A 22,429-nucleotide genomic window follows, 5' to 3' on the forward strand; every position below is an offset into this window, starting at 1 on the left:
GTTGATGTGTTGGAATAAAATACAAGCTGTCCTTTGATTCTCCTGTTTGATGATATTTATTTGATATTCAAAGGCTGGGAATGAGTGAATGATGAAATGTATGACTTATATAAAAAGAGATTAAAATAAAATGTATACAGGAATGAAAATAAACGGTTTGTTTATAACAAACAACATTAATTGAATTAAGAGATATAGATATCTTCACTGTAATAATGTTACCATATACAGCATTTTTATAAAATACATCATATTTTGCTAAGTAATAATCCAAACCTAAAGTCTCTTACCTGAGCAGGTGAGTTCAATAGTCTTATTAGGTGAGCTGGTGTTTCTAGTTGAGTCTGAGGTTCTACAGTCCAGGAGAACAGACTCATTGCCTTCACACTGGAACTCTTTGGACCACATTGGAGTGTCCAGTTCTCCATAGAGCGCCCCCTGGAGGACTGAAGGAGCCCCACAGCCAAGCTCCCTACAGACCACCTCTGCATCCTGCTGGTCAAAGTCACCTTCACACACTGAGACCCACGACTGATTAGACTTCACCTCCACTCTTCCTGAACACACACTAGTCCCATTCACCAACCTCACTGACTCTGGAGAGAGAGAGAGAGAGAGAGAGAGAGAGAGATATAGAGAGAGAGAGAGAGAGAGAGAGAGAGAGAGAGATGAATACATAATTTAGAAGAAATAAAAAAACAAAAGCGTCCCATCGTATGCAGTGTTAATTATAATTTGAAATATTAATTAATTTAACAACAGCGGTTTTATGAATCTTATAAGAATGCATATGGAAATTTAAACAAATCAGATACAAGTTGTTTAACTGTACCTCTGTACACACAGAGAGAAAGATGTTAAATACTACCTAAAATGAATAGATACGCAACAATATACATTTTTAACAATAAGCCCATAAACAAACTGAATTAATATTTCAATACTCTTAAGAGAAAGAAAATAATGTGATTAACATGAAACAATGTCCTCCTCTAGAGCTCATATACGTCTAACTAACATGAAACAGTGTCGTCCTCTAGAGCTCATATACGTCTAACTAACACGAAACAATGTCGTCCTCTAGAGCTCATATACGTCTAACTAACATGAAATATATATATATATATATATATATATATATATATATATATATATATATATATATATATATATATATGTACGTTATTATCATTTTTTAAACAAATTAAAAAAAATATATAATAAAAACAATAGACACTATTCATTTGATCAATAGACAGGCAATAAGGTCTGTACTTAGGTTCGAAACGTTGTATCTGCTGTTTGTTTGAATAAAACTTGGAGCATCAAAGTGAGTTGCGAGCCCTATTTTTGTTTCAGTATCACTGTTCATACAGTTTAAGCTCAGCTCCAAAGAACGGAGGATGTGCGTTATTTGTTTTTCCTCCTATCAACCTGACATCATCAGACTCTGTACAGAGTAAGCATTAATAATATATATATATTTTTTGAAAAATTACAACATCATTTTATTCCAACACTGTAATCTATGATCAGTTGTTCTTCTTTCATCTTTGTTTACCTGTTGAGTTGTGTGTTGGTTTAACCTGGAGAGCTGAGGAGAAAAATCATCAAATAAATGAGTTTCACTGTAACAGAGAACATGGATCCTCTCTACCAATACAGCAGCTTGTTGATGTGTTGAAATAAATCCTTTGTTTCACCTGTTTGATGATATTTATTTGATATTCACAAGCTGGGAATGACTGATAATTAATGATGAAATGTATGATTTATATCAAAATAGATTAAAATAATATGTACTGCAGTATTGACAACAGTTTTAGGAAATATAGTTTGTTGATAGCGCAAATACAATTAATTGTGTCACTTTCTGTACAATTTAATTACTGCATAATGCCAAAGTATGATCAGTTGAACTGTTGAGATCTTCACTGACCTAATTGTATTACACATAATTTATTTATTTAGATTCCTATCATTTCATTTTCGTATTTGTCTCATCTGTTTAAGAAAGTAGGTAGCTGATATATTGCACTTTTACCTTATACTCTTAGTTGCTTGTTTTAGAAGAGAATGCATAGATAGAGATGTAGTTGTTTTATCTTTTTAAACTTCTACTGTGCCTGCTGACTTGATTTTATTAGTTAAGTTATTCATTTCACTGTTTTATTATTATTGTTGTTTTCTCTTTCTTTTTATGTTTTTAATCCTGTAGCACTTTGAGATTTGCTTCAAATATAAAGTGCGTTACAAATAAAATGTATTATTATTATTATTATTATTATTATTATTATTCAGACTTCTGGTGATTAGTAGTTTTCTTGCCTGCCTATGTTGAATGCACTTATTGTAAGTCGCTTCGGATAAAAGTGTCTACTAAATGACAGTTTGTCATAAATAACAAGCAGACTGTGTAGGTTGTTGACTGAAGCTACGAGTGACCACAATCTTCCTGTAGCTTCATCAACTCTCTAAAGTTACACAACACACAACTGTCTATCGTTCTGTACCAACGATGTGTGTGTGTCCGTGCGTGTGTGTGCGCGTGCGTGCGTGAGGTCTCAACTCACAGCAGTTCTCACAGTCGTCTATCGTGTCACATTTCCACGAGAACGGAATGCACTTTTCATTTTTACAAACAAACTGATGGGGGAGACAGAGGGTTATGTTTAGAATCAGTATGTATCAGAAGCAGACATGAGACATAAAGTCAAACAGCGTAACAAGTGAAGGCGAGGTGAATCACCTGGCTGGCAGTGCAGTTGGACATGCACTGCTTGCCATCAGCTGCCAAGTAGAAGTGGGCGGGACAGGAACACTTGTAGCCTCCTCCAGGTGAGAGCAGACACAGGTTACTGCAGCCTCCATTGTTGGTCTGACACGGGTGACCGGCCACTGCAGGGTGGAGAAAACATGCACACATGGAACAAACATGAGAACACACACCTATATGTTAGAATAAAGCAATAAGCCACACCAGGCTGTGTTTTAATGTGAGTTTAGAAAAGCTATGAGGTGTTGTTAGGAACGATGCAGAGCAGAGTGACTACAACCCTCTAACTGTTCTACAATCACTGTAAACCACGTCCTCACATGGTTTATTGCTTTGATAAAACACCAAATATGGCAACATGAAAATCACAGACAACCCAATTAAAACTGTATTTAACATCAATTTCAGAATAATTTCTACAAGAAAATAGTCCCTGTCTGACTGTAAACAACTAGGTTGTACTGTAAATGCTCCTCCTACCTTGCTAAAGGAAAAACTAAATCACAAACAGTAATTCATCCATGGAAGGTTATGGTGAATATTGTAAACAAGATGTTGGAGCAGTTATACACATACATGTGATCCATATGTGTGGTTATAACAGAACAACATTTACCCATCCTATAACTACTAGGAGCAGTGAGCAGCCATTCGCTCTGAGAGCTATTAGGGGTTTAGAGTCTTGCTCAGGGACACATGGACACATTGCTGGAATGGAACCTCCTTCAACTACTGTAGAGCCTCTGGCTGCCCAGCCGGGCTCTCTAACCACTCAGCTATGGCCGCCCCCAGTGAGAGTGAACAGTGAGAGTGTTGTATACAGTAGGTGGTACAGACCCTCAGGTTGTCTATAGGGGTGATACATGTGGAGGTCATATGGTGTGTTCAGGTTGCTGATGAGTTTGGTCTTGTTGGTTCCCTGAGTCTTGTTGGCTCTGTAGATGGAGCCGGTCCCACTGTTCTCCATCTCTATCCAGTAGATGTGATCCTCAAACAGAGTAATAGCAGTGATCCAGTGGTCAGTAATGTCCTGACTCACTACTATAGACACACAAAACCAAAAGAGTCACAATATTATAAAATAGATGAACAAAGTATTGTAAAGAATATTATAAGAAGAGTTAAAATGCATCAATAAAGTTTACAAAGGTAAATAATGTTCTCACTGTTTACCTGTTTTTTTTCTTCATGTAAAAATAAACACAATCCATTCTTATCCACAGTAAAGGTCATTACACACCGGCGATTATGCGAATATACGCAAAATTCGGACTCGTTCCGAATAAATAAAAGACGCTTTTTCGCTTCTTCGCTTTTTTCGCTCCGTGGAAGCTTGCATTGACTTTAAAAGCTTTTTTTTAAAACATTTATTATTCGCATGAAAAAATCGCCCCCGGTGTGTAAGGAGCTTTACACTCTGGAGTGTTAATTTAACCACATGAACCCTAGTGATTCTATTCTGGGCCAGACATACAACGGAAATAGCAGATCTACAAGCTCACAACGTGTCACACTGTAACATGTTATGAGCTTGTAGATCGGCTATTTTCTGCAAAGATATCTAATGTAATCCTTTTATCCAATAAAGACGATTAAAGGAGGGGCCTAGAATAGACCCCTGGGGAACTCCAGTAAGTAAATAATCTAGTACTTCTTCCAGTGTGTGTGTGTGTGTGTGTGTGTGTGTGTGTGTGTGTGTGTGTGTGTGTGTGTGTGTGTGTGTGTGTGTGTGTGTGTGTGTGTGTGTGTGTGTGTGTGTGTGTGTGTGTGTTACCTGTGTGTCTGTTGGCTCCATCCAGGTTGGCAAACTCAATGTGTTTCTCCTTGTCGTCGCTCCAGTAGATGTGATCGTTGATGTAGTCTAACGTCAGGCCGAGGGGCCAGTAGATCTTATCCTTCACGATGATGCTCCTGTTGGTGCCGTCCATCCCCATCCTCTCTATGTGGGGGTTGTTGTTACCACTGTCTGACCAGTACAAGTACCTGTCAGGGAGACACTGAGTCAGGGTCACTGTTTGACATCTTTACTGACAATGTAACATATTGTTGTTGTCGGGCAGAAATCTCCATATTTAAAAAATGTTGTTTTGTTTTGTAAATTAATGCCTACATTGTCCACAATACCACAGTGTCACCAAAGTAGCAAAAATAGCCGATGTACAAGCTCACAATGCGTCACAATGTCACACACTTGAGCCTGTAGATCTTTTTATAAAATTGTCTTTTTTTATTGAAAGTGAAAGTGGTTTAGTGTGTCTTTGGGTTTTATATACAGTATATTTGACCAATGAAAAGTATTAATTAAGAGCTTGACTAAATAATAACTACATTGGAACACAGATTGAGACATGAGTTTTCCCATCCGACATCAACGATGTAATACATAATTTTTCCACCACTATCAATATGATAAAACACAATGAAGCCAACAGCTTATTTACATTGTGTGAACATGTAACTCACACTTGCATGTAAGTAGTGCGTGCGTGCGTGCGTGCGTGCGTGCGTGCGTGCGTGCGTGCGTGCGTGCGTGCGTGCGTGCGTGCGTGCGTGCGTGCGTGCGTGCGTGCGTGCGTGCGTGCGTGCGTGCGTGCGTCTTCCATGCAGGGGAGGGGAGGGACACATAGGGAATAAATAACAACAATAACAACATTCAACACATTATTCACAACAAATCAGACATACTGTACTTTATATGATTTGTTTTAGAATACTTAGGTGTCTTATGTTTGGAATTTGCCTCATAGAAGCTCCAGAAAGCACAGCCAATCACAAGGAAGTGTTACACACTCAATTTAGCGCACTTTTCAGTGAGTGACAACTTACATGATACTATTTAAATGTTCCTCATGAGGTAAACTCTACCCTTCTAGTTCTACTAAAAAAACATCTATTGAGCGACTTTTTAACTTCACTTTACAAGATGTATAGAATATGATGCAATGTCATCAGTTTAATGTTTAGATGTAATTTAGTCTTCTTGCATCCGTGGTGTTTCACAGGATGGTTGATAAACTCAGTGTGAGGTTCATGATGTCACCACAGTGTGAGGTTCATGATGTCACCACAGTGTGAGGTTCATGATGTCACCACAGTGTGAGGTTCATGATGTCACCACAGTGTGAGGTTCATGATGTCACCACAGTGCTCTTACCCGTAGCGTACATCCACAGCCATGGCCCGTGGCACCTCCAGGCCGGTGTTGACCAGGACTGTTCTGTACGACCCGTTTAGTTTGGACACCTCTATGGTGTCCCTGCCACTGTCACACCAGTACAGGTTTCCTGCCACCCAATCAACAGCCAGACTGGTTGGAGAGCTGATCAACGTGTTGTGAAGGACCTGTCAATCAACCATACATGTACTCTGAATATACTCACTATATTTTAATGCAATTATTACAATTATGTTTTAAATAGGGTAGTGTAGAGCATTTTCATTAGTTTTTCACAAATGTTCTACATTTTGAATGTTTCAAAAATAGCTGATCTACAAGCTCACAACATGTCGCTTTGTGACGCGTTGTGAGCTTTTAGATCTGCTATTTTCACTGTTTCAATTGTATTTTTTAATCCATTGTGCAATAGGCGGGGGGAAGGGGGGGGGGGCAGAGTGTGTGTCTATTTTGTGGTCCTTGTCATGTAACAGTTTGTGAAGCCCTGGTGTAGAGAGACAGGAAACCAAGGACAGAAAGAGGAGAAACATGTGAGACCAGACTAGGAGTCAGATTCAAACTCACATCCTCACGGCTCACAAGGAGCACATGGTCTGTACACTAACTGACTGAAACACCAGACACACTGTTTTATGCTTTTATATTTAACCCATTACGACCGGGAACACATTTGTGTCATTTTAGATTTATTTCGCTATTCGACAATAGCAGATATGCAACCTCATAGCGCAGCACTCGGTGCCGCGCTATGAGCTTGTATATCTACTATTTTTGAAAAATTGTGAAAATGTGTGCAACTCTTTGAATATATATATTTTAAAGTGAATATCTTTAACTCAAATCTTTGCTTCTGGGGATTCTACAAATGTCTTCTAAATCCTAACTTATGTTGCAATATATCAGTGGTGCTCAAACCTTTTCATGTCAAGGACCCCAAAAACATATTTTGATCCAGGGACCCCCAGAAGCAAAGCTTTGAGTTAAAAATGTTACAAATGTTAAATATATACTTATATATTCAAAGATTTGCACACATGTTCACGATTTTTCAAAAATTGCAGATCTACAAGCTCATAGCGCGGCACTCGGTGCCGCGCTATGAGCTTATAGATCTGCTATTTTTGATTAGCCAAAGTATAAAATAATGGTTTAAGTGGTAACACAGATGCGTTCCCGGTTTTAATGGGTTAACAATGATGTCACAAAGTATTTTAAATATAAGTATAAGTACTCAGAAACAAACGTGTACTGTAAGTAATTTGAATTCAGTTTCTCTTCCCTGTCATTCATCCTCATCGTTGTCATTGTCACACTGACCTGGACGTCACTGCCATTGATGTGCATGCGACTGATCATGGGGGGGTTCCTTTCTATCCAGTAGATCATCTGCTGCTGATAGTCAAAGTCCAGAGCCCTCACATACTTCAAGTCCTGTCACACCACATCAGTTGTGTTAGTCTCAGACAGGAATACATTCCAGCATGTCAAAAGCAGTGTGTGTAGAATATTGTATAGGATTACATAGGATGTGTTGTTATGTCTAATGGTTTTCACCTGTTTGAGCTCTGTGGAGCTGGAGCCGTCCAAGCTGATCTTCATCAGGTTGGAGCTGGCGGCTACGATGAGGAAGGGCTCCACCTCTGGAGAAAGTGAGACATTACATTTTAGTTGGTTTACCTTTAAAAATATACAAGAACTGGGAAAGCATCCGTTTCATTTTAGATTTTAGCATTGGCTATTCAAAATAGCCCTGGCATAAAACATTTTCAGATGGGGGTCCTTGGCCAAATACACATCGTTTTGGGGGTCCTTGACACGCAGAAGTTTGAGAACTACTGATTTAGAAGGCATTTGTAGAATGGGCCTCAGGTCTTAATGGGTTAATACGCTCATAAATGTAACATATTGATACATGAATAATATTAATGTAAACTTATTGATCACCATGTTTAAAAAGGTTGGGATGTGTTTCCTCTCTTTGTCAAACACACCACTGACACAGTGAAGCTGCTGTATTTACTGACTCACCTTTTATTCACTTTAAATACAAATATCAACATATTTCACTGGTTCCAATATGATAGTTTTAGACAGACAGACAGACAGACAGACAGACAGACAGACAGTCTTACCTGTTGTGTTGTGTGTTGGTTCATTCTGGAGAGCTGAGGAGAAACATAAAAAACTAAATGAGCTTCAGTGTAACAGCTGATTGGTTGTTGTGGTTTATCTGTTGAAATACAGGACAAGATGTCCTTTGTTTCTCCTGTTTGCTGCTATTTATTTGACATTCACAGGGTGGGAATGAGGAACTATTTAAACTAATAAAAAAGAGCTCAATGACATTATGACAATCAGTAGTTTGTCGTAAACTAACAGGTTGGTTGTCATTTAGTGATTTGGTCACACAGACCTTCATCACTAACAAACTAATATAATTATCCTTCAAACTCAGTTGGCTGTGGAACACGCCTGACAAGTTGTCCAATAACATGAGAGAAGTTTTCAGGAGGTCAAGTGACCTCAAGAAAAGGACATTTGTGCTGCAGAGCTCCCTGTGAGAGCTAAGAGTGACTACAAAGTTAACATGTACTTTGATGTCATCCTAGAGTTCAACACTCACTGATGAAGACAATGAGCAATATAAGTATAACATGCATACATAATATAACATGTATGGATGTGTTTAATGTTTCACAGCAATCGGACGCTGCGTTCATGATTTGCGGCATTTTGTGCAATCTTCTGTGTCCCACTCCTGCAAACTTTGGAAGCCAATCGTACCCAATCCATCATTTGTACCGATTTACATGAGGTTTGGACAAAATATGTAGAAGTAATATCAGAAAATGTGCTTTGCAAAAATTGACCTCCTGGTGGCGCTATAACAGGCCGATGTGAACCTTTTGGGGCAGAGGTTTTTCCTTGGCCTCTAGGAAGTGTGCGTGCAAAGTTTCACGCTGATCGGTCCAACAGTGCCGTAGATTAGCTGCTCACAGACACAAGGACCCCCCCCCAAAACAACAACAACAACAACAACAACAAAGACAAACAATCAATAAATAAGATAAACCCAACAACTACAACAATGCAGCAGCAGCAGCCAATGAGCTGGACATACAGTATGACAATAAACTAAAGAATAGCAACCTTACATACAGGTACATCGGCTATTTGAAAATAGCCGATCTACAAGCTCATAATGTGTCACGATGCGACACATTGTGAGCTTATAGATTGGCTATTTTCAAATATTTTTGGATCATTTTAACAACACAGATCTTGTAGGCCTATATTTCCAGGTGGACTGGTGACCTCCAGCTTTATAGTTGAGCCCATCGTCACAGGATTCAATCACCAGCTAGTTCCACCCAGTAATCAACCACTCACACTCAACCACAACCACTCACACACCAGCTGGTAACCAATCAGCACCACTCAATCCCCCATACCAATGAGGGGGAGGAGACATTCACAGGACAAAACACAACACAGGGAAACACACATATGACCATATAGCAGTGGTGTCAAGGTGGCGGCCCGCGGGCATTTGGTGGCCCACGGAAAGGTCCATGGCGGACCGCGAAGTGATGTAAAAACACCAATTCATACTAGCTCTAATGGGAAAAAAACGAGAAAAAAATGACAAAAAAAATACGGCGGTGCCGGCATCTTTTACAGGCGGCAGGCACGGCAGGCAGTTATCCCCCCCAACCTCCCTTGCTAATAGGTCTAATAGTGGCCAAACTTGTTCTGTGAGAACAATGGCCAAGTCACTTAAGACGTGGCCAAGGTCATTAGCATACGCTGCGGCATGACCATGGTCTCTACGTCGCTTCTCTCTCTGTTCAGCGACACATGCTGCAGCCTGCTGCTCTGTCTGTGAGAGACGGCTGGCAGAGGGGGAGGGAGGGGCCACAGCTGACTCTCTTAAAGAGACAGACACAGGCAGACTGGCTGCTCTGCGAGCACTATTATTGGGTCATCAATATTGGTGAAAATAATCAGGTTTATTTTTAGATCGGTTCGATACCGATATGCAGTGGCGTAACGGAGGGGCAGCAAGTGATGCGGTGCGGGGGGGCCACCAGCAGGGGGGGGGCCCCGCCTGCGCTGACACAAGTTTCTCTGAATCTGCTGGTGTGAGTGTGGGGCGGAGTTTTGAAATGTTACGGAGGTGAAAGAATGAAGTTTTGCAGATGTGTTTGATGTGGGATTCAAAGTTCAGATGGGGATCCATTTTTACTCCCAGGTTAGTGACCACTGGTGAGAGGGGAAGGTCCTGCCCGGAGAAGCTGATGCTGGTTATGGGGGATGTTTTTATTTGGTGTGGGGTGCCTATGAGGATTATTTCGGTTTTTGAACTGTTTAAGATGATTGTTTAAATGAACTGAGTTCATTGTCTGAGTTTCATTGCTGAAAGTAGGCCTCAATAAAAAATAATGTTGTGTACTGTAGCTATTTCAGAAAATATTTATAATTTTTTAATAATCCATCCATCCATCTTCAACCGCTTATCCAGAGCCGGGTCACGGGGGCAACAGATCCCGAGGCTTTCCCAGGCCAGTGTGGAGATGTAATCCCCCCATCTGGTCCTTGGTCTGCCCCGGGGTCTCCTTCCAGTGGGACGTGCAATTAATTAATTCATAATTAATTTATATATAATCTTCATAATAACATTTTTTTAAAGTGATATACTGTAGTTATAGCAGTGACTGAGACAACAGACTGAAAAACAATTTTGTATAACTGAATGTGCATGAGCGCGCATGCGTGTCTCCGTGTCTGCGTGCCCAGTCTCAAGTCACTTTTTGACCAATGCGGCCTAGACCAATTATTTGTTTACCAACATTGAGACTGAATACACAGGTGATTGTTTCATGCAATCAATTCCCAACATAGGGTGCGTTCGGAAATACAGCAATGAGCGCACTGGCCAATAGAAACTAATAGGCGAGTGCGCTCCGGTGCGCAATTTCCGAACGCACCCTTGGTGCCGGACCTGCGTGCGCAATACTGGTTCTTATCGCTTGCAACCAGTGTGACGTCGTCTGTTAAGGGGTCTATAGGGTCCAGGCGCGTACCGTCATTGGGGCCAACGAGGCCATGGCCCGGTCTGTAAACCCAGCTTGTCCCTGTGTAGGGGCAAGATCCGCCAGGGGAAAAAAACTAAAAATCAACATTAGCAGCGTCTTACCCTATTCTGTTGTAGCCGACCACAGAAAGTCGCCTTTGTTTTCAAATGGGGCTCATTTGCATTCGGCCGAATTGTTAATGAGTGGCCATTAAAAAAACAGTTTAGCCGTCAAACCGGTTTCCTGCCAGGTACACAGTATAAAGAGGGCCCCGAAATAGCTTCACATTTCATTATTGTTGTGAGTAGCAAAAAGGAAACCTCGGCCGTCCTTCTCTCCATTGCGCAGAGACGGCCACCTCTCTCCATTCAGAAATGGAATAGAAGAAGAACCGTCGTCCTGAAACACCTTCGCCCCAGGTGTCAACCGGCGGCCTCGGTCCGCGAAAAAAAATGGGGCAGTTTTGGGACGAGCGTTCCGTTTTCCACCTGGAATGGCTCCGTAATTCTCAATAGACTTATCAGCCGTTGTTGCACGAACCCCCCTCCACCCCCTCCCCCGGTTCTGGCCCGGTCAACGTTAGAATCCACCAAACGCCACTGATAGGGTCATAACAACACACCAAGTCAAAACAAACAGCTTCCATGGCGTCCATGATGATGACACTATGCTCTATATCTGTAACAGTGAGAACTAGAAAAAGTGCTCCTCGGAGCACAGGTCTCCGCCAGGTCAGGTACGTTATTGTAGCCTCCTGGTGGCGCTATAATAGGCCAATGTGAAAAGGGTGGCATTTCTTCTTAGGCCTTTCACGGCAATCGGACACTGCATGCATGATTTGAGGACGGACGGACGGACACACGGACGGACGGACGGACGGACGGGCGGACGGACGGACGGACAGGGTGCAAAACATACTCTCTCGCCATGCCTTTCGGCCTGGCGGAGACAATAAGTCCTCTGTACAGACCACCTTCACAACACATAGACCACCTGTCCTCTGTACAGACCACCTTCACAACACATAGACCACCTGTCCTCTGTACATACCACCTTCACAACACATAGACCACCTGTCCTCTGTACATACCACCTTCACAACACATAGACCACCTGTACTCTGTACAGACCACCTTCACAACACATAGACCACCTGTCCTCTGTACAGACCACCTTCACAACACATAGACCACCTGTCCTCTGTACAGACCACCTTCACAACACATAGACCACCTGTCCTCTGTACAGACCATCTTCACAACACATAGACCACCTGTCCTCTGTACAGACCGCATAGGCAGATATGGTGTGTCTGTAACCTTATGACATTCTGACATTATGGAATTATGCCAGCCTGCGGTCGAAAAAAAGAACACTTCACACACGCACACGTCTGAGTTTGTCTTTGCGTGGAGGAGCACAAAGAGAGACTCACACAAAAAAAAATCCATGCGCACACATTTTTAAAAGTAATTCATTCTTAATTTTGGCCTCACAATATTAAGTCGGGAAATTGCGCAATTTCACGTTGGTCACGTTATTCACCTCCAGCCAATGTCATGTCAGTTCTGTTCATAACTCACCAGTGGTGGAAAAGGTACTAAAACAAAAAGTACTCTCAATCTACCACTTCTGTTCTAACCACTTTAGGCCCTTTGAAAATAGCAGATCTACAAGCTCACAGAGCTTGTAGATCTGCAATTTTTAAAATATGTTTATACATTTTAAAACTTGAAATGGGACATTCTGCATAAAGAGTACATTTTCTTTTGATACTTAAAGTACATTTTATACTTTTGTAATTTTACTCAAGTATATTTACAGCCGGCACTTCGGCCAGTTAATTCTGTACATTCTGTCCTCATCAATGTCAGTAGATGACCTACTGTCCCTTTACCATTACAGAGACACAGCCTATAACCATCATACATATAGCATGGAATAGAATGTGACTTTATCCAACAGCAAATAATAGAAATTGATAAATAACAAGTTGTTGGCAACAACAATGCATAAGACAAATGCAGAGAAGCATAATCATGGCGTAAAGAATAAAGCCTCTTATATGATTCAGCAGCAATAAGTAATTATAAGTAACTATAAGTAATTCTAATTTTATGGTCTACCTTGCTTTCTTTGGTGTAAACTGTGAAGAATGATCTTGCAAACATTATATCCCTCAAAATAAATATCCATGTAACTATGTAGGCATAGGATACTTTATAATGAGCCTGTTTATTTGTGCATCAGGAAGCCCTGTGCGTCGCCTCGTCCAACAAACACATCTCCCATGTAGAGCTTGATGTATACTTTGTCGTACGCCGCGTTGCATCATGCTGAAAATAGCCGATCTGCAAGCTCACAACGCGTCGCATCTACGACGCGTTGTGAGCTTGCAGATTGGCTATTTTCAGCTAGTGGAAATTCAGACGTAAATGATGTAAAATAACTGAAGTAAAGTAACACAGACTCAATGAAAGGAGAGAGATTCAAGTCACTGATGAATACTGCTATGTGTGATGGTTGATGAGTTTAAATGAACTAGCCAAGCGGCTTCATTTTCACATGGCATTGGTTTCCCATATATGACTAGACAGAAGCCAAGTGGAAGAGCATTACGGATGTGGTGGTGGCATTTCACATTGTAAAAGACATGGTACTATAGCTATTGTGGAAAAGGCTGAGTTTAAACAAATTCTGAACGTTAAGTTTGGTGAAAGAGTGTTCTCTCACGTTATTAATCCCAGGGATTCATCTTTGTTTGGTCAAGAGCTGGGTCCTCTAGCTAAAATGATAGCATGGAGAAAGGCCAAAGACATATTGTAAAAGTTGTTACTAAATTAATCCCAAGGGGGGACTTTCTTTAACGTTTGCACTTTATTTCCAATAGGAAAATTAACATTTGTTACAACATTTTTAGAATAAAAGCAACACATTTGAAAGAAAAGAAAAAATACAGATTTTATCTAAATCAAAAATCAAGTTTTCAGAGAAGAAATATGGGATTTTATTTTAAGCAAAATCTTACAGCCCTAGTGGATATATAAATATGTTTCAAAATGATTATTTTGAAAGGGGGCCGTGGCCCACTTTATTTCACAGTAGGCCCACACAAGACGGAGAAGTTGCCGTTACGTAGCCTACTTTGTATCAAATTAGAAGGATTTGGCCTTCGTTTATCAATGCACAGACTGTAGAAATCATCTCATGACAGGGTCATTTATGTAATGTCATGTCTCGCTAATCCTGTGTGTATATTTAGCTTATTGTGGTTTGGCCCATACATCATGTGACCTGGTCCTTGTGCAGAGCCGATGCACAAGAACCTCCAATAAGAAGTAGAAGTCAGATAATAATATAATAAACATAATATAATATAATGAACCTTTCATCCTCTGAAGTTGTCGGCTATTTTCACATCAAGAAACAAGTAAAATGTCAATTTAAATATCAATGGTTGTGACAACATAATCAAACTGGAAAACAAATATTAGTTATGTTACTATAGTTACCACAAAAAAGTAGTGCTGTTATAAAGTAACACATTAGTCCCAACACTGATAATAAAGCATGACTAATGAGGTAATATTTCTGTCTCAACTCACAGCAGTCTGCAGGTTCGTCTGACCGGTCCCCACAGTCATCTACTGTGTCACATTTCCATGACAGCGGAATGCACTTGTAGGTCTTACAAGCAAACTGATGGGGGAGACAGAGGATTATGTTTAGAATCAGTAACGTATCAAAAGCAGCAAAAAAAAATAATATATATATATATATATATATATATATATATATATATATATATATATATATATATATATATATATATATATATATATATATATATATATATATATATATATATATATATATATATATATATATATATATATATATATATATATAAGTATGTCTATTTATTTGAAAGTATGCCTTTTTTCCCGAAGTACTGCATACCCTGTATTAACTGCTGTCGGTATGAACAATAAAAAACGATTAAAACAAAATAAAGTCATACAGCTTAACACAAGTGAAGGCGAGGTGAATCACCTGGCTGGCAGTGCAGATGGACATGTACTGCTCACACTTGTATCCTCCTCCAGGTGAGAGCAGACACAGGTTACTGCAGCCTCCATTGTTGGTCTGACACGGGTGAGCGGCCACTGCAGGGTGGAGAAAACATGCACACATGGAACAAACATGAGAACACACACCTATATGTTAGAATAAAGCAATAAGCCACACCAGGCTGTGGTTTAATGTGAGTTTAGATCAGCTATGAGGTGTTGTTAGGAACGATGCAGAGCAGAGTGACTACAACTGTTCTACAATCACTGTAAACCACGTCCTCACATGGTTTATTGCTTTGATAAAACACCAAATAGGGCAATATGACAATCATAGACAACCCAATTAAAACTGTATTTAATATCAATTTCACTACAATAATAATTTCTACCATGAAGAAAATAGCCCCTGTCTGTCTGTAAATAACTAGGAGGTTGCCTTGCAAATGCTCCTCTTACCCAGTGGTGGAAAAAGTACTCAAATGTTTTACTGAAGTACAAGTATCAATACTGCAATATAGAAATACTTTAAATGTCCGGAATTCTAAATGTACTTGAGTAAAAGTACAAAAGTATTGGCATCAAGTACCAAAAGTACTCATTGTGCAGAATGTCCCATTTCAAGTTTTCAAATGTATAAAAAGCCTTTGAAATTAGCAGATTTACAAGCTCACAATGCGTTGCATCGCGACACATTGTGAGCTTGTAGATCGGCTATTTTCAAATTGCCGAAATGTATATAGGGCTGAAGTGGTTGATGTACGTTTTGTAATAATAATCAAAATCTACAAAGTAACTAGTAACTAAAGTTTTCAAATAAATGTAGTGGAGTAAAAAGTACAATATTTGCATCTGATATGTTGTGGAGTAAAAGTAAAAGTATTGAACATTGTAAATACTATAAAAACTAATAAAAAATATGTCAACATTTTAAGTACAGTACTTGAGTAAATGTACTTAGTTACTTCACACCACTGCTCTTACCTTGCTATAGGAAAAAATAAATCATTTTTGCATCTGCCAGCAGAACATAGCTGGCAGCTATGTTCTGCTGGCAGATGCAAAGTCTTGCTCAGGGACACACATTGACACATTACTGGAATGGAACCTGCTACAACTACTGTAGAGCCTCTGGCTGCCCAGCCGGGCTCTCTAACCACTCAGCTATGGCCGCCCCCAGTGAGAGTGAACAGTGAGAGTGTTGTATACAGTAGGTGGTACAGACCCTCAGGTTGTCTATAGGGGTGATACATGTGGAGGTCAAATGGATAGTTCAGGTTGCTGATGAGACTAATCTTGTTGGTTCCCTGAGTCTTGTTGGCTCTGTAGATGGAGCCGGTCTCACTGTTCTCCCACTCTATCCAGTAGATGTGATCCTCAAACAGAGTAATAGCAGTGATGTAGTGGATGTCCTGACTCACAACTACAGACACACAAAACCAAAAGAGTCACAATATTATAAAATAGATGAACAAAGTATTATAAATAATATTATAACAAGAGTTAAAATGCATCAATAAAGTTTACAAAAGTAAATAATGTTCTCACTGTTTACCTTGTTTTTTTCTTCATGTAAAAATAAACATAATCCATTCTCATACACAGTAACACTCTGGAGTGTTGATTTAACCACATGAACCCTAGTGATTCTATTCTGGGCAGAACATTCACCGGAAATAGCAGATCTACAAGATCACAACGTGTCACACTGTGACATGTTATGAGCTTGTAGATCGGCTGTTTTCTGTAAAGATATCTAATGTAATCCTTTTATCCAATAAAGAAGATTAAAGGAGGGGCCTAGAATAGACCCCTGGGGAACTCCAGTAAGTAAATAATCTAGTACTTCTTCCAGTGTGTGTGTGTGTGTGTGTGTGTGTGTGTGTGTGTGTGTGTGTGTGTGTGTGTGTGTGTGTGTGTGTGTGTGTGTGTGTGTGTGTGTGTGTGTGTGTTACCTGTGTGTCTGTTGGTTCCATCCAGGTTGGCAAACTCAATGTGTTTCTCCTTGTCGTCGCTCCAGTAGATGTGATCGTTGATGTAGTCTAACGTCAGGCCGTAGGGCTTGTAGATCTTATCCTTCACGATGATGCTCCTGTTGGTGCCGTCCATCCCCATCCTCTCTATGTGGGGGTTGTTGTTACCACTGTCTGACCAGTACAAGTACCTGTCAGGGAGACACTGAGTCAGGGTCACTGTTTGACATCTTTACTGACAATGTAACATATTGTTGTTGTCGGGCAGAAACCTTGTATCTCCATATTTAAAAAATGTTGTTTTGTTTTGTAAATGAATGCCTACATTGTCCACAATACCACAGTGTGACACTAAAGTAGCAAAAATAGCCGATGTACAAGCTCACAATGCGTCACAATGTCACACACTGTGAGCCTGTAGATCTTTTTATAAAATTGCCTTTTATATTGAAAGTGAAAGTGGTTTAGTGTGTCTTTAGGTTTTATATACAGTATATTTGACCAATGACAAGTATTAATTAAGAGCTTGAGACTAAATAATAACTACACTGGAACACAGATTTTTGGACATGAGTTTTCCCCCCCGACATCAACGACATGTAAAAATACATAATTGTGCCACCACTATCAATATGATAAAACACAATGAAGCCAACAGCTTATTTACATTGTGTGAACATGTAACTCACACTTGCATGTAGTGCGTGCGTGCGTGCGTGCGTGCGTGCGTGCGTGCGTGCGTGCGTGCGTGCGTGCGTGCGTGCGTGCGTGCGTGCGTGCGTGCGTGCGTGCGTGCGTGCGTGCGTGCGTGCGTGCGTGCGTCTTCCATGCAGGGGAGGGGAGGGACACATAGGGAATAAATAACAACAATAACAACATTCAACACATTATTCACAACAAATCAGACATACTGTACTTTATATGATTTGTTTTAGAATACTTAGGTGTCTTATGTTTGGAATTTGCCTCATAGAAGCTCCAGAAAGCACAGCCAATCACAAGGAACTATTACACACTCAATTTAGCGCACTTTTCAGTGAGTGACAACTTACATGATACTATTTAAATGTTCCTCATGAGGTAAACTCTACCCTTCTAGTTCGTGATGTCACCACAGTGTGAGGTTCATGATGTCACCACAGTGCTCTTACCCGTAGCGTACATCCACAGCCATGGCCTTTGGCCATTCCAGGCCGGTGTTGACCAGGACTGTTCTGTACGACCCGTTTAGTTTGGACACCTCTATGGTGTCCCTGCCACTGTCACACCAGTACAGGTTTCCTGCCACCCAATCAACAGCCAGACTGGTTGGAGAGCTGATCAACGTGTTGTGAAGGACCTGTCAATCAACCATACATGTACTCTGAATATACTCACCATTTTATTGTTTTATAATTTTTATGCAGTTACAACAATACTTTTTAGATAGGGTAGTGTAGAGCAGTGTTCACAAATGTGTTTTGTTTCAAAAAATGTTCTATTTTGAATGTTCCTTTTTGAAAATATCTGATCTACAAGCTCACAACACAATGTTTTAGATTGTGGGCCCCAGCAAGAGTGTGTGTCTATTTTGTGGTCCTTGTCATGTAACAGTTTGTGAAGCCCTGGTGTAGAGAGACAGGAAACCAAGGACAGAAAGAGGAGAAACATGTGAGACCAGGAGTCAGATTCAAACTCACATCCTCACGGCTCACAGGGAGCGCATGGTCTGTACACTAACTGACTGAAACACCAGACACCCTGTTTTCTGCTTTTATATTGAACCCATTACGACCGAACGCATTTGTGTCATTTTAGATTTCTTTGGCTATTCAAAAATAGCAGATATGCAACCTCATAGCGCGGCACTCGGTGCCGCGCTACGAGCTTGTATATCTACTATTTTTGAAAAATTGGGAAAATGTGTGCAGCTCTTTGAATATATATATTTTAAAGCGAACATCTTTAACTCAAATCTTTGCTTCTGGGGATTCTACAAATGTCTTCTAAATCCTAACTTATGTTGCAATATATCAGTGGTGCTCAAACCTTTTCATGTCAAGGACCCCCAAAACATATTTTGATCCAGGGACCCCCAGAAGCAAAGCTTTGAGTTAAAAATGTTACAAATGTTAAAAATATACTTATATATTCAAAGATTTGCACACATGTTCACGAAGTATAAAATAATGTTTTAAGTGGTAACACAGATGCGTTCCCGGTTTTAATGGGTTAACACTGATGTCAAAAGTATTTTAAATAGAAGTATAAGTACTCCTAATTACATGTGTACTGTAAGTAATTTGAATTCAGTTTCTCTTCCCTGTCATTCATCCTCATCGTTGTCATTGTCACACTGACCTGGACGTCACTGCCATTGATGTGCATGCGACTGATCATGTGGGAATCCCTTTCTGTCCAGTAGATCATCTGCTGCTGATGGTCAAAGTCCAGAGCCCACACATTCTTCAAGTCCTGTCACACCACATCAGTTGTGTTAGTCTCAGACAGGAATACATTCCAGCATGTCAAAAGCAGTGTGTGTAGAATATTGTATAGAATTACATAGGATGTGTTGTTATGTCTAATGGTTTTCACCTGTTTGAGCTCTGTGGAGCTGGAGCCGTCCAAGCTGATCTTCATCAGGTTGGATCTGTTGGATACGATGAGGAAGGGCTCCACCTCTGGAGAAAGTGAGACATTACATTTGAGTTGGTTTACCTTTAAAAATCTACAAGAACTGGCCTACAAGCTCACAGGCTACAAGCTCACAGCGCGTCACTTCGTGCCGTGCTGCGAGCTTGTAGATCTGCTATTTTGATTTTTTTTTTTAAATCTTTAAAGTGTTTAAAAATATATAATTCAGATTTCTTTTAACACAAATCTTCTCTTCTGGGGGTCCCTGGCACAAAAAAAATTCAGATGGGGGTCCGCAGCCAAATACACATCATTTTGGGGGTCCTTGACACGCAGAGGTTTGAGAACTACTGATTTAGAAGGCATTTGTAGAATCAGCTTCAGGTCTTAATGGGTTAATACGCTCATAAATGTAACATATTGATACATAAATAAGCTTATAAATGTAAACTTATTGATCACCATGTTTAAAAAGGTTGGGATGTGTTTCCTCTCTTTGTCAAACACACCACTGACACAGTGAAGCTGCTGTATTTACTGACTCACCTTTTATTCACTTTAAATACAAATATCAACACATTTCACTGGTTACAATATGAGAGTTTTAGACAGACAGAGAGACAGACAGACAGACAGACAGACAGACAGACAGACAGACAGACAGACAGACAGACAGACAGACAGACAGACAGACAGACAGACAGACAGTCTTACCTGTTGTGTTGTGTGTTGGTTCATCCTGGAGAGCTGAGGAGAAATATAAAAACTAAATGAGCTTCAGTGTAACAGCTGGTTGGTTGTTGTGGTTTATCTGTTGAAATACAGGACAAGATGTCCTTTGTTTCTCCTGTTTGCTGCTATTTATTTGACATTCACAGGGTGGGAATGAGGAACTGTCATTTAAATCAGAAATGACAAAATAAAAACAATCAATAGTTTGTTGTAAACTAACAGGTTGGTTGTCATTTAGTGATTTGGTCACACAGACCTTCATCACTAACAAACTAATATAATTATCCTTCAAACTCAGTTGGCTGTGGAACACGCCTGACAAGTTGTCCAATAACATGAGAAAAGTTTTCAGGGGGTCAAGTGGCCTCAAGAAAAGGACATTTGTGCTGCAGAGCTCCCTGTGAGAGCTAAGAGTGACTACAAAGTTAACATGTACTTTGATGTCATCCTAGAGTTCAACACTCACTGATGAAGACAATGAGTTAGATAATTATAACATAAATACATAATATAACATGTATGGATGAGTGCAAAGTTTCACAGCAATCAGACAATGCAGCATTTTGTGCCATCTTCTGTGTCCCGATCCTACAAACTTTGGAAGCCAATCGTAGCCAATCCATCATTTGTACCGATTTATTTGATGTTTGGAAAAAATCTGTAGTAATATCAGAAAATGTGCTTTGCAAAAATCGGCCTCCTGGTGGCGCTATAACAGGTCTCCAGGGAGAGTGCGTGCAAAGTTTCACGCCGATCAGGCCAATGGTGCCGGAGATTAGCTGCTCACAGACACACGGATGAACAGAGGTGAAATCATATTCTCTGGCCTTCAGCCGTCCGTCCTGGCGGAGATAATGCATGAACCTCACTGCTTTCTCACAACATCAGCAGCACCACTGCTGCTGTGATTCACTGTTAGTGTCTCATTCACCTCCTAAACCCCCTCACAGCACCAGTAGGTTATACACATTCACCCCCCCACACCCAAAAGAACAAAACTGCAAAAACAAAACAATCAATCAATAAATGAGATAAACCCGGCAACAGCAACAGCAGCAGAGCAACAGCAGAGCAGCAGCAGCCAATGAGCTGGACAGACTGTATGATGATGACTATAAAGGAAATAAGAACAACCTTATATACATGTATATGTGACTCAGTACAGTGGTTTGAGACACTAGTAGAACGTAAGCTTTCAAATGACGTGTCATTCATTGTCATTGAAAAGAGACCATAATAGAAGATAATAATGCTCATTTGAATCTTGTTAAACAATAATTGTCCAAGCTGAGAAAATCCCTTCTAAAGAATTAGCACTTCTAGCACCCCTCAGGGCCTGGTAATGGGCGTGAACAATGGGTCATTTATTCAACCCCTAGCCACTCCTCTAACCACTCCCCCATTATCACCTTTCAGTCACTGTCAACTCCATAGAAACTTGATGCAACACAATTACGTAATTTTCGCAAGAAATAATAATAAACTGCCAATAAAGTATTCTATCTTACTATCTATTGTATGTAAATACTGCCATACTTAGAAAACAGAATAGCCTAAAGCAGGGGTCTTCAACAGGGGGTCCGGGACCCCTAGGAGGTCCTCAGAGATACTACAAGGGGGCCGCCAAATCTTTGTGTGATAAGATTCTTTTTTTTACATTAACCACTTGAACCCTATAGCGTCCCTATTCTGAAGAGAACTTAAGCCAAGAAAATAGCAGATCTACAAGCTTACAACGCCTCACGCTGCCAGGCGTTGTGAGCTTGTAGATCGGCTATCTTTGGCAAGAGGGTGTAGAGGGAAAACAGAGCAGACCAAGTATAAAATAACTTTAATAAATGTATCTGAAACACCATTTTATACAATATAGACTATAGAGGGGGTCCCTGCTTCATCTCTCTCTCAGCTTAAGGGGTCCTTAGCCTGAAAAACGTTGAAGACTCCTGGCCTAAAAACCAGTGTGGTCTAATGCATACCAAACTGAGGTTCTTTGAATTGAAAGTTTGGGTAAC

General features: G+C 40.3%; 1 protein-coding gene across 1 annotated transcript in view; it reads right to left on the minus strand.

The window, feature by feature from the left end:
• The window catches only part of LOC308092368 (uncharacterized protein), a 55,918-nt gene that overhangs the window by 14,234 nt on the left and 19,255 nt on the right, over positions 1 to 22,429 (minus strand). The window contains exons 10-27 of the mRNA XM_080438219.1: positions 20,400 to 20,432; positions 19,647 to 19,732; positions 19,410 to 19,523; positions 18,221 to 18,408; positions 17,052 to 17,260; positions 16,322 to 16,519; positions 15,080 to 15,192; positions 14,632 to 14,725; positions 8,084 to 8,116; positions 7,506 to 7,591; positions 7,269 to 7,382; positions 5,931 to 6,118; positions 4,551 to 4,759; positions 3,614 to 3,817; positions 2,750 to 2,898; positions 2,574 to 2,646; positions 1,562 to 1,594; positions 291 to 596 (exon numbers count right to left, since the gene is read on the minus strand). Coding sequence (XP_080294345.1) covers positions 291 to 596; positions 1,562 to 1,594; positions 2,574 to 2,646; positions 2,750 to 2,898; positions 3,614 to 3,817; positions 4,551 to 4,759; positions 5,931 to 6,118; positions 7,269 to 7,382; positions 7,506 to 7,591; positions 8,084 to 8,116; positions 14,632 to 14,725; positions 15,080 to 15,192; positions 16,322 to 16,519; positions 17,052 to 17,260; positions 18,221 to 18,408; positions 19,410 to 19,523; positions 19,647 to 19,732; positions 20,400 to 20,432 — 2,430 coding nt within the window. The remainder of the gene's footprint in view (positions 1 to 290; positions 597 to 1,561; positions 1,595 to 2,573; positions 2,647 to 2,749; positions 2,899 to 3,613; positions 3,818 to 4,550; positions 4,760 to 5,930; positions 6,119 to 7,268; positions 7,383 to 7,505; positions 7,592 to 8,083; positions 8,117 to 14,631; positions 14,726 to 15,079; positions 15,193 to 16,321; positions 16,520 to 17,051; positions 17,261 to 18,220; positions 18,409 to 19,409; positions 19,524 to 19,646; positions 19,733 to 20,399; positions 20,433 to 22,429) is intronic.

The sequence above is a fragment of the Gymnoscopelus braueri genome, assembly GCF_963280865.1.
Source record: "Gymnoscopelus braueri genome assembly, chromosome: 9".
Taxonomy (NCBI): Eukaryota; Metazoa; Chordata; class Actinopteri; order Myctophiformes; family Myctophidae; genus Gymnoscopelus; species Gymnoscopelus braueri.